A 19,040-nucleotide genomic window follows, 5' to 3' on the forward strand; every position below is an offset into this window, starting at 1 on the left:
TCCTCCTAGACCTCTCCGCGGCATTCGACACTGTCTGCCACCGCACCCTAGTGCAGCGCCTCAGCAACGTCGGAATCCAGGAGAAGGCACTGGAATGGATAGTCTCCTTCCTCGACGGAAGAACACAGAGAGTCCGTCTACCACCGTACAAGTCAGAGGCCACCGAAGTCATCTGCGGCGTCCCTCAAGGATCCTCGCTGAGCCCCACCCTCTTCAACGTCTACATGAGCCCCCTCGCGCCCATCGCACGCCAACACAACCTGAACATCATCTCCTACGCCGATGACACCCAGCTGATCCTCTCCCTGACCAACGACCCCGCCGCTGCCAGAGCCAACCTTCACGAAGGGATGAAAGATGTAGCCGAGTGGATGACGACCAGCCGCCTGAAACTGAACTCAGACAAGACGGAAGTCCTCATCCTGGGCTCCTCGCCCTCCGCCTGGGACGACTCCTGGTGGCCCCCCGCCCTGGGCACCGCACCCACACCGACAGACCACGCACGCAACCTGGGCTTCATCCTGGACTCCTCCCTCTCCATGACCAGACAAGTCAACGCCGTCTCCTCGTCATGCTTCAACATCCTGCGCATGCTACGGAAGATCTTCTGGTGGATCCCCACTGAGACCAGGAAGACGGTCACCCAGGCCCTTGTCACCAGCCGACTGGACTACGGCAACGCCCTCTACGCCGGAACCACCGCCAAGCTCCAGAAGAGACTCCAGCGGATCCAGAACGCCTCAGCCAGACTCATCCTCGACATCCCCCGACGCAGCCACATCTCCGGACATCTGAGAGACCTGCACTGGCTCCCGGTCAACAAGAGAATCACCTTCCGTCTCCTCACCCACACACACAAAGCCCTGCACGATCAAGGCCCGAGCTACCTCAACAACCGCATCAACTTCTACGCTCCCAAACGCCACCTCCGATCAACCAGTCACGCCCTCGCCGCCGTCCCCCGCATCCGAAGAACGACAACAGGAGGAAGGTCCTTCTCCTACCTGGCCGCCAAGACCTGGAACTCACTCCCGACCGACCTGCGCCTGATCCAAGACCACCTCTCCTTCAGGAAGAAGCTCAAGACCTGGCTGTTCGAGCAGTAGCAGCACCTCCCCCCCCCCCCCCCCTAGCGCCTTGAGACCCTCCGGGTGAGTAGTGCGCTCTATAAATGTCCTTGATTGATTGATTGGTCACTTATATCTTGAGCTGGGGTGGCAAGGAGCTAGATTCCAGCCCTGTGAGTGGCAAAGGTGCCCTCGTGTGTAGCATGTCTGGGCATCGGGTCACCATCTCTTCTGCCTTCACCTGTCGCCATTTATTTTCATCTTGACTGCTCCCTCAAAGTTGTTTGGCCTCCTACTGTTCATGGCAAACATGGGTTTATTTGTAATCGTGTCAACTGAAGGCATACCTATGTTACTTTCTTTGCCAACTGTCCTAGAACTGTATCAGCAAACCTACCACTACACATTATCATCTTGCCATAGGCCACACCCAGGGTTCAACTGGACCCAAGCTTTGGGGCGGGGTCAACAGGTCAACCAATGGGTGAGGGGCTAACGCTTCAAACAATGGGGTGGAGCTATCTTTAGAGCCAATACAAGAAAATAGAGATAAATTGTGCAGTTGAAACATATTGGTCGAACCCAATGCAACACGTTGAGACTCAGCGAACTGAGACTGGGAGGAGGCTGCTTCCTGTTCCGGAGTGCTGCAGGTGTGAGTGGACGCGCTGAGCCGAGCGGACGCGCTGGGGCCACGGCTCTGATCGGCCTCGATCTCCTCGCCTCGTCTCCTTGTCTCCCCCCTCAGCAACTTGGGCGAAGCGGCTCCCCGGCTGACGTCTGGTGTCTTGCTCGCTTTCCCGCCCCCTTCCCCCCTGCTATCCGCGGAGTACGGAGCGGGAGCACAGGGCAGGGCAGAGTACCGCGGCGGTCAAAAAGCAGGAATGGCCCTGTAGCGGCGGGAACACGGTAGCGGCGGGAGCCGCAGGGAGGCGTCTCAGGAGCACCTCGGAGGAAAAGCACTAGCACAGGCACAGCAGGGGCAATGGGCAGGACTCTCTATATCCATCAGTGCCCAATTAGTTGCAGCAGCAGACGCGGGAATTGGGGAGCCAGCAAAGCAACAGTGGACAGCCTGCTCCAGGCCACCTTAGCCCGCACCGGAGCCAGTCGAGCCAGTCAAGCCCCTTCCATGGGCTGCGAGTAGCGGTTGGACCTACGGTTGCCATTCAGTACGGCAGGAGCCGAGCGGCGGCCGGGAGAGGTGCAGGAGCAACTCGTGCTTCCCGTGCAAGGGATAGCTGCAGCTTCGCACCGCCGCTGGAGTCGTAGGACACTGTTCAGTGCGGTGAGTGGTTATTTGTGGACAACCTGTGATCAGGTCTTTCGTGGGGTGGGACTGCTCTCAGCAATTTTAGTGACTTTAGCGCCTAATTAAAGCACTGTGAGCACCGGTAGTGAAAGCGAGTCACAAGGCGCAAGCAACTTAAGCAGCATAACCCACAGCAGCCTAAAAAGCCCGCAAAAACTTCTAAAAACGCCGCCGATAAGACATAAAGAAAAACACCTTAAACTGTATAATATAGTCCAAAAGTGATTAAACAGCCTGTAAAATTCTCCCAAAAAACCCCCAAAAAACTTGAAGCATGAAATCAGGACGTGTACGCGGGGCTCCTAAAGCGGCTGCGAACCAAACTGTGAGGCGGAAAAGGAAGTTGAAGACCCAGGACGGCATAGAGGGACAACCACAGGTCAGGTCAAGTCAAGACCTGTTACACAGGAGGATAACACCATAATTGAAATTCTACAAGACTCCGTGAGGCCAAGCAATTCAACTTCAGAGACTAAAACAGCAAAACGCCATCTATTCCAGCCTAAAATTGATACCAAATTCTGCTTTCTTAAAAATGCAGGTGACACCCTGCTCTCATGTCCCAGGGTACCTGAGGGTCTACCAACACCTCTCCTGCCTTCCAGACAAGAGGATCGTTGTAAGGAGGAAGGGATTGAAGGGTTTACCGCCCAAGGAGGTAAAAGGGAAAGGCAAGGGTTAGACTGCCCAACAACAACTCCATATGGCCCAGCAGCCGCCGTAAAATGGAATTTCAAAACCCCGGGGAGAGAGCGCACTGAACCGCATTCCGAGGATCCACCAACATGTGCGCAAGAGAGGGGTAATAGGATTGAGATCTATGGAGTAAGGAAAGAACAAGTAAACAACATTAAAGTATCAAGTAATAACAACTGCAACCCCGCGATAGCCAATAACAACACAATGGCCTCAACACCCAGGCCCACCAACCAATATAAAAATAATGGCGGAAATTACGCATCACTAGAGCCATTAGTCATCTGTAAACTAGACAACCCAACTGTAATCTTACGGTCGGGACTCAAACCCGATCCTGAGGAGGTAACCCTGGAAGCAAACACTGATGACCTAAAGGCCGAAAGGGGACCTTCTGCGCGCTCAGGGGACAAACAAGGCTCAGAAGATGGTGCACGATACGTTTCAATACAACAACAACGCGACCCGGCGATGCCCCAAACCAACATGCCCCAAACCAATATGCCGAATGACCAAGAAGAACCTGATCAACCAGCTTACCCAGACAAGGATGAGTGGGAGGCACTGCTTGCAAACCAAGGAGAGATACCAATAATAGACACAAGTGGCAAAATCAGCAACGAGGCTGGAAGCCCTAAAGTGGATACGCAAGGCACCGATCACGGCAATGCTTGGGCAAGTTTACTTAAAACTGTGAAACTCTTAGTGGAGGCCCTGCAATATCAGACCGATAAAATGGACTTGCAGCTAACCCTCCTGAACATGCTGGCCGTCTATGTTGTGGCAATTGACGGCAAGCTGGGGAATTTGAATAAAATGCTGGAGAGCAGTCTTGATCATACGTCAGTAGAGCATCGAACCTGTGGGTGCAGCCCAATTGTGGACAAATTAGCAACTCTCCCGGCCATGCTGACGGACTTATGCTTACAAATCAAAAAGGCATCAAACAACGCCCACACCCGGCCAACCGAAGAGCAGGCCAGGCCTAGACAATTGGGAGATACAACAAGCGACCAGCCGGGGGAGGGCGGCAAGGAACACGCACCGACTACATCCAAGATATTGGGAACCACTATCAAAAACAATAACTACCCACAACCTACAGTACCCTCTCCTAGCCACAGCCATTCGGTACCACAGGCTGAGGCACAAAACTTTGAACTGAAATGAAATGCAAAACAAAGACGCGCACAACAACAAAAAGGTCGGAAACACAAGCAAAGTCCCACTAGGAATGGCTTCCAAAGACTCTTTGGGGCATCTTCACTGCAAGGAGGGACAAAGCTACACTCCACTGGGTCATCATCAGCTCTCGCAGGGACATCGCAACAGAACATTACCACATCTGAAAGAACCGCCACTAAGAATTCTGCAAACATGACTAGTGGCGTCCAAGACTTCTTCAGCAGAAAGAGAGAAAACCGCATACTTGAGGATGCCCGCGGGGAGGCGGGAGCTAACTCTTCCCAGTCCCCTCGAGTTGGAAACCCCACCACTAACCAAACTAACATCAGAACGGAAGAAGACAAAGGGACGAGAACCCACATTAAAACGATAAACCAGGCCTCTGGACACACTGACAACGCCACAGTTACATTTTCAAACAATAACTTCGCCGCGGCGGGGTACACAATCCAGGGAAGTCTGACGATCCTACATAGCGAACAAACAGCTAAACGGGAAAATGAGAAAGCTCAGAGCAGTCAGCTTCTGCCCATAGACGCAGCAGCCACACAACAAGTGGCTAATAAGCACCAGACACCTCAAATTAAATCTCCTGATACCCCAAGAACCAAACCAGCCAGAGTCCAAACTGGCAAAGAAATTCATGCCACATAGAAGGAATCCAAATGACATCGAATAGCGCATTGAACGAGGCCAGTAGGCCAATTCCTCAAAACCAATTCGGTGTCTCTAACTGGGCAGGGGGAAGGGAAACTAATGTAATATGGTTCATACCTGAATACGCCTCTAAAGGGAGGCACGACATCCTGAACCGAGGTAACATACTGCGGTTACTTTCCCACATACCGCAACTAGCAGATGTAAAAACAACAGACTTGGAGTCAGTAGAATTTATTATTTGCGGTGACGTAAAGGTAGGCGAAAAACAAGAGCTACATGGACCAATGTAACAACAGCACATAAAATACTCTCAGAAAGGGACATCCTAAAATCCTTGGGGATAACCATCGCCCGTATTATAAACCAGGTTACCCGGATCTGCTAATCCCAGCCCCACCGAGAGGTTCAGTGACAGCATCCACTAGACCAACTACATCAGTGCTGAGAGGAGCCTCAGGGTATTGCAACATGGACATGAGGCATCAAACAGAGCAACTAAGGGGCCACATCGATCCCCTTATTCTGCAAGCTCGGGAAGAAGACACACGATGGTTCGCAAGAACCATCAACAATACAAAAGATTGACGCAATCCTCGCTCACTTTTATATGGGAAAAGAAAAATTGGACACTGTACGGATCTGTTCATGGAATATAAACGGCCTCGCCAATAAAGTAACGGATGTCGACTTTGTCACCTACGTCAGGGCCTTCGACATTGTGGCACTACAAGAAACATGGGCAGAAGATCCGCCCCATCTTCAAGGATTCTTGCGGTTCCACACAAATGCCATCAGGGGGGCAAAATACGGCCACCTGCAAGGAGGGTTGGTCATATATGTGGCGAACACAATTGCTTGTTCTGTTCGCATTTTTGGCCCTCCACTGCAATCATCACTAGCAGTTACTGTAACTTTCTCCCAAACATCGACAAACCAAAGGGACATGAGTATCATGATAATAAACGTGTACATTCAACCGAAATTAAAAACCAAACTTATTAAGGAAATGTACAAGTTTGCTGAAACATGCCTAAGAGAGGGCCCCACAACCGATCTTATTTTAACCGGGGATTTAAATTATTATCTAATGGGATCTTCGTCGGAAGAAGAAGTGCTGTTGCATAACGCAAACTGGAATATCCCGCTGCAAGGGAAACCTGAAATGTGTAAGCAAACCAAGATGGGAAAAACGATCTTGGAGGATTTAGAACATCTTAACCTGAGGGCTCTAAATGGCAGACTGCCAGAAGATAATCCTCCTGTAGCCACACACAATTCTACAAAAACCAGCTCATTCCTGGACTACACCTTTGTTTCTTTAGGCCTCTTCCACCAAATCACATCTTTTCAGATGGGCGATAAAGGCGACAGCGATCACCGGCCCCAAGAAATAGCTCTGAGAATAGTGACCTCAACATTCGAATGCTGCCGGGAGCCTCAAGGAACTACAACTACCATCGACCTAAGACAAATTAAATTCAAATTAGCGGCGAGATGCTGGAAAATGCAAAACAACTTTTTTTTGAAAGGGTCGGAAACGAAGAAGTCGAGAAATGGAAAAACTTCTTATCTGGGATGGAATCATACGCTACCAAGGTTAAACCACCAAACCAGCAAAGATTCAGTGGCACAATGCCCATGTCACACACGGCAAAAAAAGAAATTAAATACGCAAAAAAAAGGATTAACCAACTTCTGAGATACCTTCGGGACAGACCCAGTGATAAAACTCGACTGAAAGCATTACAGAATCAAAGGGCAGCCCTTAAAAAACTGAAAAGAGACGCGAACAGAGCTATGGAGGAAGATCTCTGGGCAAAATTACACGCCGACGTCAAACACAACAACAGCTCCAGATTTTGGAGGACCATAAATCAATTCATCAATAACAATCATGATGGAATCTGCTCCTACATCTCTGAGGAAATCTGGGCAAACTACCTCGGGTCCCATTTCCATCAAAGCAGTGACCAGAGAGACCATGATCAAGCAGAGCGAAACGAAATAGATTACCAAAAGACACACAAGTCCTGGGCGGAAAACAATCTCGCCGACTCTGAGAACTCCGGAACAGTCACATATTCCGACGACCCCCACACCAATCCTATAGATGCCATCAAACGGCAGATAGGAAAAGGGAGAAGAGAAGGCGCCCCTGGGCCAAATGGGCTGCCACCAGCATTGTACAAACAGGAGGCAACCTCCTGGGCAGAAGCTCTGGATCCACTTTTCAGAGAAATTAGATCACTGAATACCCTGCCTAGCTCATGGAGAGGCTCAATCATCTCCCCCATCTATAAATCCGGCGAGAAGTCTGATCCACAAAACTATAGATTAGTGGCATTATTAGACAACGAAGCCAAATTTTTTGCTGGTTTGCTATTGGAGGATCTCCAGGCTTGGGCAGAAGAAAAATCCATAATTACCCTACAGCAGACTGGCTTTATAAAATCGTTTGGGACAATGACAAACATACCAAGCATGGCCATGCTTATGGACAAGGCTGAGGCAACACGGTTGTCTATATTTTTATGTTTCATTGATTATAAAGCTGCCTTCGACCACGTCAACCGCACCAGACTGTGGTCCAAACTACACAGCTGGGGGCTGCCACAGCCTTTACTCAAACTAATAATGAACTTACATACAAATACGTGGCTACAGGTGAAGCTGGGAAACGGAACGCATCTATCAAGGAGCATACCGACGGAAAAAGGGCTAAAGCAGGGCTGCGTCTTAGCACCCACACTTTTTAATCTGTACATTGCCGATTTAGTCCCGCTACTAACCAGCTGCAACTCCCATGCCCCGAAATTAGGAGATATTTTATTACCTTGTCTCCTCTACGCAGATGACATAGTCCTGATCAGCAAAACTAAGGGCTATAACATCTCTTAAACACAACGCGGGATTTTTCCCAAGCAACTGACCTGACCATTAACCATGGCAAAACAAGAACAATGATAGTCAGGAGGAAAAGACGTCAAACTGCTGCCTGGTTCTGGGGCGAGACAAGAATAGAGGATACAATGGAATATAAATATCTAGGCGTGAAGTTGGATACAGGAGGCCGGTTTGTGGCACTGAAGACCAGCATAAGACACAAAGGTCTAGCTCTGGCAATTACCCTAAAAACATTAAACTCTAAATTAACAGGCCCATCAATCCTACCACTTGTTGAGGTTGCTCGGGCAAAACTCCTGCCAACAATCCTCTGGCAGTGAGGTACAGAAAGGGAAGGATGCAAAAATACTGGATGCCACAGTAACAACGGCATATAGGGTCATCTTCGCGCTGCCGAAATACACCTCACCGGCCCAAATTAGACTCGAATTTGGCATTCTGAAACAATCACTTGCTAGACAAGGGGCCTTTATCATCACTTGGGACAAAGTGCGAAGAGCAGAACGTGGCACACTAAACGAACAGTTGTGGAAGGAGCTACAATTGCACCCCGCATTACCAGCCGCGGAATATCTAAACAGTAGCCTTCATAATTTGAGGCTAAACCAGCTCTGGGAGATACCGACAACCAGCCATACTTTTAAAAAATTAGTATGGAAAACTGTGAAACTCCTCTCGTGGCTGGAGGACAAGGATGCACTATCAAAGAGATCCCACGGCTGGATGACCCTGAACACATACACGAAGCCCGGCATACAAACCTATTTCAACTTGGGTTATGATAAAAACTTAAAAATTGCTTTTATGAGATATAGGCTCGGACTGCTCCCTTGTGCCAAGCATCTCCCTCCCTGGCTTCGGATCCAAGCTGGCTCTGCGTGCTGCCTATGTGGATTGGCTCAGGAAGACATGCTGCACCTACTATGCTCCTGTAAAGAACTTACAAAGGAACGAGTTAAATTTCTCAAACATCCTTTAAATCAACGAGGGATCCACACCAGGAGGCAAGCTTTGCTAGCATGTTTCGAACCGAGCAACCCACAATTGAACTGTAGAACAGTAAAATATCTGAGACTGTGCGGCAGCAAGATGCCAGAATTACTGACAACCGGAACCGATCCAGAAATAGCACTTGCATAAAACGCAAGGGGTCTGTGAACACTCTAATATGATTCAAGAATCCAGACAATATGGCTTTTTAGAGACAAGAGTTTTAATTAAATACATGACCGTTTTTAAATGAGTATATTTTTTGTATTGCAATGGTTTTAATTAACTATGCAAAATAAAGTAAACTTGAACAATGCAAGTATAACAAACGAATTTTAGTGGATTTGACTATGTTTATAGGCTACTGATTGAGATCTTTAAAAAGGGGGATGATTGATTTGATAACCAAAAAGTAGCTTCTACAGATTTTAATCCAAAGCACATTAGGGCCAGTTATTTCAAGATGAAGAATTTGTTGCCAGTACTCTGAAAAATCAATTCTTTGAAATGACTGGCTCTGAAACATTTTTTATTCCATCTTCAGAAACACGCTGCTGCCTGAATTTTGATCAAAGGAGCCTTTTCATTCTGCACATCCGGACAGTGCAACATACGCTTGTTTGAGGCTGCACACATGACAGGTTTCAGAATATTGAGTTTATTGGGTTAATGCACCTAATTGTGGGACGTGTGACTAGTAAGTCTCAGGTTTGATTCCTAATGCATCTTCACTATTTCCTGAGATTGAGTGCCAATCAGTTGTTAAAACTACCACCTGTTGATTACTTTAAGAGACTTTATTATTCTAAATCAAAATAACACTGCTGCACTTAGCACCCAACATTGAGCAGTTCTCATATGAAATGGCTGATCTACATCCTTGAAAGAAGCCACCAGGCCTATGGAGCCGGTAACACAGGTAGTACCTTGAAATAACTTTTCAACAAATTGAGTTCTAGCATGAAAAGCACAGAAGTATTCCTTCAAGCTGTAAAATCCATTGAATGACACTGTCTTCCACACAATTGTGTTAGAAAGATTGTGTAATTTGGGGGTGACCTAGCAAGCCTGGAAATGGCTGGCCTCTTTTCTTCAGGATCGGAGCTTTCAGGTTTGGAACAAGCCCTTTTACTCAGATTCTTTACCTCTTAAACGTGGAGCCCTTCAGAGCTCCTCTCTGAGTCCTACGCTGTTCAAAATTCATGTTTGTCCTCTCACAGACCTTGTAAAGTTGGTTTGTTTACAGTATTTGTAGAGCGTGACCACTCCTCCCCCTAAGGAATTATCACAGGTCTAAAATTGTGGAGAACTCAAATGTCTGAGGCTGGGGTTTTATGAGTAGGATAATTCAGTTAGATAAAAGTTTATCTTGGAAAAGCCAGGTTTTTATTTTTTTTCTGAAATGAATGTGGTTATCCATGAGGTGGATGTCAAGAGGTAATAAGTTCTGTCATCCCGCACCACGATGGGAAAAGGAGTGCCCCCCAGTCCTTAGTTTTTTGATGTACTTCGTCGAAGCTAGTGCTAGGTTCTGTGATCTCACATTTTGGGTTGGTTTATAAAATTCTAATTTGTAACTTAGTATTACTGGGCCTGATTAGGAATGTGCTTTGTGTGCATAGCAAAAAGTTTACATGTTGCTCTTTTGTGCATGGTTAGCCATTGGAGAATTTATAAACAGGCTGAGCTAAATGTATCTTTGTTGCAGATGAATCTGGCTTCCGCATTTTGAATTACTTGAAGACGGGAGAATAAGTAGTCCACCATGCCCACATAAAGCGTATTCCCGTAGTTTAGTCTACTCCTAACTAGTTCCTGGGCTATATTTAAGAAAGGAGATGCCTCAATCCCATCTAACTACAGGCCAATTAACTTAATTGACAATTTGCAAAAGGTCTTCACCAGGCAAGTTTTATATAGAATTGCATTTTCATCCATCCAATCTTGCAATTTATCTCCCTACCAGGTGGGCTTTTAAACTAGGATAAGCACCTGTGATCAGGCTTTCAGGTTTGCACTACTTTCATGGAAGTATGTGATGTTAAAGAAACAAAAAGTATATGTAGCATTCGTTGATTGTGAGGGCTGTGTTCGATCTTATCCCCATTGAAAAGCTATGGAGAGTGATGCTAAACATGGGAATTCCGGTTCATTTGGTAAACCTGATGGCAAGATTGCATGAGGACAATTAAGCTTGAGTACGATTGGATAAACGGGGTGAGCTAACTAGCAAAATTCCAATACAGGTGCATACTCGCACCTATCCTGTTTTCTATGTATATCAACAAAGCGGCCAATACGCTTATGAATTGCAGTAATGACTCTCCTCTCTTGAACGGCAAGCTTTGGCCTCAGCTCTGGAACTGAGCCCAAATCAGTCGGCCACCAAGAGAAGTAAGAAATCTGTTGTGCACCACCAAAGAGCCAGTATCTCTGTCTTTTCAGTGTGTAATTTCAGGTAGTGTGCTCTCATTCAACTTGATACCTCTGTAAGACAACTGGTGCGATCTTCCCTAGTTTCCTGATGTTTTTCCCCCATCAAGATTACCAGTTGGGTTTCATCTGTGTTAGAGCAGATCTCAAATCCCCTTTTCCTGACAATTTGTGCAGTAGATGAGACTTTGAAAAATATTGGGCTCAAGGAGGGACTTTGCATTTGGATGTACGGGAAAGAACTGAAAGTTTCAAACTGCACGGATTGTTTTCTCTTTATTTGAAAAGGAACAAAACCATTTTAGGCCTTTGGAAGGAATCACAATCTCATACAAGTTTTTGTATCAGTAGATGAAGGGAAAATAGTATCAAATGTCGTGGAGTGATCGAGTTGGATCAGGACATCGGCCTCGCCCTGACCCATTTCTAATCTGATGTTGTCTAGTATGGCAAGGAGGGTGGATTCTCTGTTGTTGTTGGCTCTAAATTCTGTCTGAGATGGGTCTAACAGGTTGTTGTTTTTAAGAAAGACAATAAGCTGGTATTTCCAGAACTTTATTCATGTAAGGTAGCAAAGAGATGGGTCAATAGTTTGATATGGTTGCAACATCTATGCCTGATATGTTATTTATTTTTTGCTTAGAATACTATTAACCCTTGCTTCCAGGCATCAGGTTACTCTGTGTTAGAGAGGGATAGGTTGAAAAATTGTTTAAAAAAGGGCTTAGTATAGGGAGCCAAATGAGTGAAAATAAAATGGGGACAGGGATCTAAAGGGGAACCAGACTTAATATTCACCATCATATTTTCGACTTGTTCTACAGAGAAATTTACGAAATTCCTTAGTTTTACTCTGCTATTGTTGGGGAGTTAAATTGTTTCCGAGAGATCTTGTCTAGATAGGGTTGTTTATCAAAGGTTGCAGAAATACTATTGGACTCCCTTTGGTATTTTATGCAGAGGACTCCCAACTGGTCATCTCTTTAGCCGCTGAACAGTACACTTTTTTATCAGAATAACTTTATTTTGCCAACCACAATGTAGGCATAAAACGTATACTACATTTAAAAGAAACATTTCACAGCATTACAACAAAGTTAAAATATATATAAAAATATTAAAAACTATTACATTTAAAAACGACAAATTCATAGTTATTTACACAATACAGTAAATTCATTTCATATTTGGGGATATATTTTTTAGCTGAGTGTACGTCTCTTTTTTTAGTGCAGATAGTAAAAAGGACGCCAGAGAGAAGCAAATAAAAGGGTCAGATAGTAACTGAAAAGAATAGAGGGCTACACTGTTTTAAAGTTCATTTTACGAATAATGCCGATAATCGTTTTTTCCATAACAAAATGTGCAAAAGAACATAAAGTGTACATCATCCTGTACAGATCGCTCGTCACAAGTACAGAATGGAAGGTCAGAAGCAACATAGACATTACAGGGGAAACCCCACATAAGTGGAATATAATTTAAACGAAACCTCACCAGGATGTCCCTATGTTGCAGATTAGTGACGAAAGATAGATGTGTTATGGTTGAATCGATTTGATTTATACTAGGGGAGGCCAGGTGTGGTTTAACTGTCGACAAATTAATATTTTTGGTCTCCCTTCTTATCTGTCGATTAGATAATTGCGCTTTTAAGTCAGTTTTAGATATGGAACAACAAATAGGATTAAAAAAAAGGTGATGTAGCCCAACTGCCTTCAATGTCGATTCAACATAAATTGACCAGGTAATGTTACCTACCCCATCTAATTTCAAAACATCCTTTATGTCTCTTGTCAGTGCAAGGGTCTCCTTTCGCCATATTGAGTGCCACATTAGGATCGGGGACATTGCAATTTTACCGGTGATATAAGGTGCCCTCAGTTCCATGTGGCACTTATAGTTGGCACATGACTTTGGTAGTGAAAGGACCCTTTTAAAAAAGTTATCTGCAATATAATCCATAGATAGTTAAAACCATCGACAACCCTCAATATTCCCCCTTCAGTAGTAATTTGAGGATGATTTTGTTGTTGTGTGCCTGCTACTAAAATAAAAGACTTTGAATAAATAGCTTTCATACCTAGATTGCTCATAAAGATTCTGCTTGTTAGTACTCCCATCCCAGGCCGTCACGTTTTGGCTTCCGCTTCTACTGGGCCTCTAATTACAACGCAGTGGGCATCCCGCATCCTATTTAACATGTCCCTTCACTATGTTCAAGCCCAGTTGGCTGCTAGAGTGTGGATTACTCTCTTAGGCTGGTAAATCCTCACCGCCATATTACATATGTTCTATCACGTTTTTGAATTGCTAACATTTTTTTTTCTTTTGATCTTTTCCTTTTTAAATTCATTGTGATCTTTCATTATTTATATGCAAATCAAATCAAATCAAATTGACTTTATTTCGGATATATTGCAATCCATAAAAGTACACACAATAGACAAAACATAGTAAAAAATCACAATGATCACAAAGTCAATCTTAAGTTACATACAACTCAAATATATCATAAAAAACGAGTGCATTGACAGAATCAGAATAAAAAGTGCAAGTAATGTCCAAATACAGAATATACGAAATAAAGTGCGATAGTGCCATAAACTGCAGTTAATGCACATTTACTCATCCAAACAATTTCTTAGTCTCATGGTCATTTTTAAAAATTCTAACACCTGAAGAACACTATCAGGATGCAACAACTGTAAGTACATAAGGGCGGGTCTGATTTGGTTAAAATTTAATTTCTTTAAAAGGGTAACCAAAAACCGCTTTCGGGGATATTCATAAAATGTACATAAAAATATAAAATGCAGCATATCCTGTGGAGACTTCCCGTCGCAGCCACAGGGAGCTGCTGGTTTCTTAAAAATGTCCGACTTGGGTCTAATTAAAAGCTGATGAAAGATGTTAAACCTGAAACGGGTCAGCAAAAATTTTTCATGGGTGGTGAAGGAGCATGTTAGATACAATTCCATTGAATTACAAGTACTCAACATGATATACATTCTAACATTAGGTTTCAAGAGCTCAACTTCATCTCTTACAGCATTACGGTTCAGGTAAAAAGCACTCTTAATTGCAGCAACATCACCCTTAACTATATCCCCCGGGTTATCAAACAGGTTCACTCGGCCAAGCTTCAAAAATTGAGATTTCAAATATTTAAGCCAGGGCACTCGCATTGCGTGGTCAAGCGATAAGAGATCCTCCACTATCAAGTGGGTCAGAGGGATTGCATCACTTAACCATAGTTTTACCCAGCACAACAACGGTTTTAGTCCTACTATGTCCGATAAATGCAAGCAGCCAAGTTCTTCATGAGCAGCTAAATTCGATGTGCTCCCAGGGACACACAGCAGACGCTTTAAAAATTTATTTTCAACTATTTGAAGTTGGTCATAATTTGTGTAGCCCCATATCTCACTTCCGTATACTGCAGTGGCTATGGATTTAGCGTTATATAATTTCATCATGGCCACATTTGGCTTTTTGCCCAATTTAGAAGCAAAATTGAAGATAGAAGCATTTACCCTGGACATTTCCCCCTTTTTCTTGGCCAAATGTGGGGCCCAACACATCTTTGTATCAAATAAGACCCCCAGGTAGGAAAACGACTGGGTGATGAGTATCGGAACATCGTTCAGTTTAAAATTGAACTTCTTCTTTGGTTGACGGCCAACATGCATTATGAAAGATTTTGTATTGTTGACCGTGAGGTCCCTATCAGACATACATTTATTAAAACCATTCAAAAGTGCCTGAAGACCTAATTCTGTTCGCGAAATTAAGACCGCATCATCGGCATATAAAAGCAGAGGAATACCCCTCGCATCCGCCCTTGGACAATCAGATTGTATCTCCTGTAATTCAGCCTCCAGGTCATTTATATAAAAATTAAAAAGATATGGGGCCATAATGCACCCCTGACGTACACCTTTATTAATTGGAAAACAACCCGTGGTTTCCCCAGTCGAAGAATACCTCACGTTGGCTCTTGTTTCATTGTGCAGATCCGCAAGGAACTCCACAATTCCCCCATCTATTCCCTTCTCCTTCATGGTCCTCCACAGCCTCCCCCTGTTGACACAGTCAAAGGCTGAGGAGAGATCCATGAAGGCAAGATGAATTGCTCCCTTCTGAACGACAGTATATTTATTCAGAATAAGGAACAGATTGAGACACTGCGTTATGGTTGAGCGCCCCTCACAAAAGCCATATTGAGAGATTGTCAAAATGTGATTCTCATTCGACCAACTTATTAGGCGTTGCAGTATAGCTCTCCCCATGATCTTTACCAATGAATCAATTAGGGATATGGGTTGATAGCAAAGTGGACTTCCCCTATCTCCCTTCTTGAATACAGGAACTATAGTTGATAGTCCCCAAGACTGGTGTTCTGATGCTCGGCGTTGAATTTCCAGCACAGCCTTCGAAAAAGTGCGAGTGGAGCACGAAACGCGTCAGGCTACAAGAACTGTGTTGATCTGTCCTTTGAACTTTGATGCTAACCTGCAACAATAAAACGCTGAAAATACCTACCAGTGTGATGGCTTCGTTCGAGGGGACACCCTTCTTTGTTCTGTGATATTTACGGCCAGTCCTGCCGTGAGGGGAGCCCCGCCGCAGAAAAGCGGACCAGTGCTGCATGTTTGGGCTTGCAGCAGTTTCCTGGACTGGAGGTGCGTGTTTGTAGGGTCACTGGGCACAAAGAACGAAGAGACCTTTCAGCCCACCCATTGAGGTGTCAAGATTTGGGATATTTTATTTAACGCCGAGCAGCTCACTGCAGTGTAATTAGCAACACCACAAATACCAGCAGGCAGCGCGAGCTGATGTTAACGACCACTTGGGAAGATAAAGATTTAAATCTGGTGTTCTGATGCTCGGCGTTGAATTTCCAGCACAGCCTTCGAAAAAGTGCGAGTGGAGCACGAAACGCGTCAGGCTACAAGAACTGTGTTGATCTGTCCTTTGAACTTTGATGCTAACCTGCAACAATAAAACGCTGAAAATACCTACCAGTGTGATGGCTTCGTTCGAGGGGACACCCTTCTTTGTTCTGTGATTAGAGATATATATATATATATATATATATCTCTAAAGGTGAAAGGCAACAAGAATGTTCCAGAAAATGGTTTACTTTTTTTAGCCTCTCCTATATCTTACTAGGGATTAGTTGACCTACTTTTTTAATGCACTTTAACTCCTGGATGACCAGGAACATACTTTGTATGAGGTTGTTGTGAGACCCCATCTCCAGATCAGCCCAGTACAGATCGGCTGAAGAGCAGAGTGTGTCCATGAAGCTGCTGCAGCCAGGGCTAATACACGCGGGGTGCTAAAGCCCATACAGCCTAGTGGGTGTTGCAGGCCTGGCCACACCCACTGTATAAAATAGTCTGAAGGCCCCCATTGCTTACTCTCTGCTTTCCTTAGTCCACATCCAATGCATATAGTCATCTGGTCCAAGGACCGGTCCATACATAAGACCATCTTGTCTTAGGCCATGTTCTGTCTATTTCTCCTTTTGCATTTCAGAGAAGACACGAAGTACCTGCTACTCACAGTGATGCGTGAAACTGCATGTCCTTAGCGGCTAATCTAACTAAAAATACGTCAACTCTGGGAATCGCTTACTGATTTTTATATTGAGGATTGAACACACAGTTCCTTGGTCAGAACATTTTCCATGAACTTAATTAGACCCTTGAAATGTTCAGGATCAATTTTCATCCATTTTCCATGTCTGTATCCAATCCTAGATGTACTGTTGTATTTAGTTTTTTAGACCGGTCACATTCCTATGCACGCTTGTTAATTCAGTTGTTTCAATTCCCACATCAACTTGTTTCGTGCACTTTTTAGCAGTGCCCATAAGAGCCCCAATTGCCCCTCATTAGTCCCTCACTGCTGCATATTCTGTAGGACCCCTGTCTTAGAAGAAGGAAAAATCAAAGCGAAAAGCCATATATATTTTTTTCTTCATTTTATTTATTTTTAATATCCCCTAAATTGTGTTTTTTTGTTGTTGGGCAGGCTGTGAGCTGAACAAGGAGACGAACAGCTGCACCTTCAACGTGAAGGACGATTTACTGGAGCACCTGCTTTTTCTGCGAACGGTAAGAGGATTGGGAAGTCTGGGTCTGTCCTAAACCGCAGTGCTTAATGTGTCATAAAACGAGCCCACTGCAGCCTGCACCACCCACCGTCCCTGACCACGCTGCCAAATGCAAGGGCCACTGCTGCCTCCTAACCACCACACTCCAACAAATGAGTCAATTTGGACTATTCCAGGTCCCCCTGAGCTCTAACAATGGTCCGATCTAGGTATTATTATTTTAATGTATATTACATTTTCAATGTATCTGCTGAAAGGATGTGCTCAAAAATAGACAAACGGCACTGCGCGGTGCACCATCAGACAATAAATTCCAGTATAAAGAAATAAGTGCAGGTGTCGAGCGCCCTTAAAACACCGGCACAAATTAAGCACTGCCTTTAAAGGATTACACCAAGATTCTACCACGAAATGCAGGCCATGAACCACAGTGGCATAGGTACTCCTGCACAGTGGCAGAAGTGGACGGGGAGGGAAGGGCACGGCGTGCCCCTACTTCTAAAAATTATTCTAGTCCGTTCCCCAACTTCTTACTCTCAAAAAAGCATCCCGGGACGGCAAAAATAGTCCTCCTTAAAAACAATCACTTTTTTTTTCATTTGATTCCGGGGTCTGCTCGCACTTCTCTGTGAACTCCAGAGGCTGCAGCAGCCCCCCCTGAGTTCTCACAGACTGCGGGCAGGCCCATTGTCATTCCGATTGAGGCCAATTAGTCCCTTTCGAATGACAATGGGCAAGCAGTGCTCACTTAAAACTTGGCTATTCAGTGAAGTGTTTGGTTCTGTCTGCGCTCCCCGGAATATTAGCGCCATCATACCTTCGGGTGAAAGTGCACTCTATAAATTTCATCTTGTATCTTTATTGGTGGTTGGTCTGAAGTTTGCAAATTAACTGTTTTTAATGGAAAACATTTGCAATATTTTATGGTGGAGGCCTGGTGTTAAATATACCTTTTCTCCATTTTCTTGTGTGTTTTTTGTGAATTTTTGTAATGATTTCTGTATTTTGTCATTGTCATGTTGTTTTAACCTTTGGGGCCTGGTCTGTACTGCACTAGGCCATGAGTGTATTTTTTGTATATAGTTTCATATTATCACTAATCATTTAGTGGGTTGTGGAAAGATTAAATTCAAAATGTTTGTTCTTTTTTTCTCTAAATGTACCTGTTGGTGGCTAGGTTTGGGGTTGCCCTCAGAGTTCTGGCCCATGTAGCCAGGCATCTTCTTCTGTTCTCAGCTAACTTCTTCTTCCCCATTTGCTTGTGTACCATTTTTTTTTGTGAGTTTGTTTGTGTGACATTGTTGATACTGTGTTTGAGGTATTCTTAAACCTAATTTAGTTTCCGTTTTTGGCTTTGCTGATTTAATGGTGGTGGGTAAAGGGCAGGTGCATGTATGTGGGCCCAGTCACATTGGGTAAATAAATAATATCCTTGCCATCCTTTTCCTGCAATGCTACATGAGGCTTTGGTGGGGAGGCAGGGCGCTCTATGCAGTGATAGATATTTTTGTTTAGCCAGTGTGTATGTTTACCATAGACCACCATTTTGTTTTTGAGCGCTATGTCTTCATATGTGCTAGCAATACAGCAGTGGTGTGAGAAGTTGGCCTGGTATATGATGTCCACTAATTAAAGTGGTACAAAAGGGGGTGGTGATGGACGGAGCATC

General features: G+C 44.7%; 1 protein-coding gene across 1 annotated transcript in view; it reads left to right on the top strand.

Annotated features, from left to right (window-relative positions):
* Positions 1-19,040, top strand: part of LOC144791901 (nucleoplasmin-like) — a 409,526-nt gene that overhangs the window by 7,719 nt on the left and 382,767 nt on the right. The window contains exon 2 of the mRNA XM_078666694.1: positions 17,290-17,372. Coding sequence (XP_078522820.1) covers positions 17,290-17,372 — 83 coding nt within the window. The remainder of the gene's footprint in view (positions 1-17,289; positions 17,373-19,040) is intronic.

Source organism: Lissotriton helveticus, chromosome 11, assembly GCF_964261635.1.
Source record: "Lissotriton helveticus chromosome 11, aLisHel1.1, whole genome shotgun sequence".
NCBI classification, from domain to species: Eukaryota; Metazoa; Chordata; class Amphibia; order Caudata; family Salamandridae; genus Lissotriton; species Lissotriton helveticus.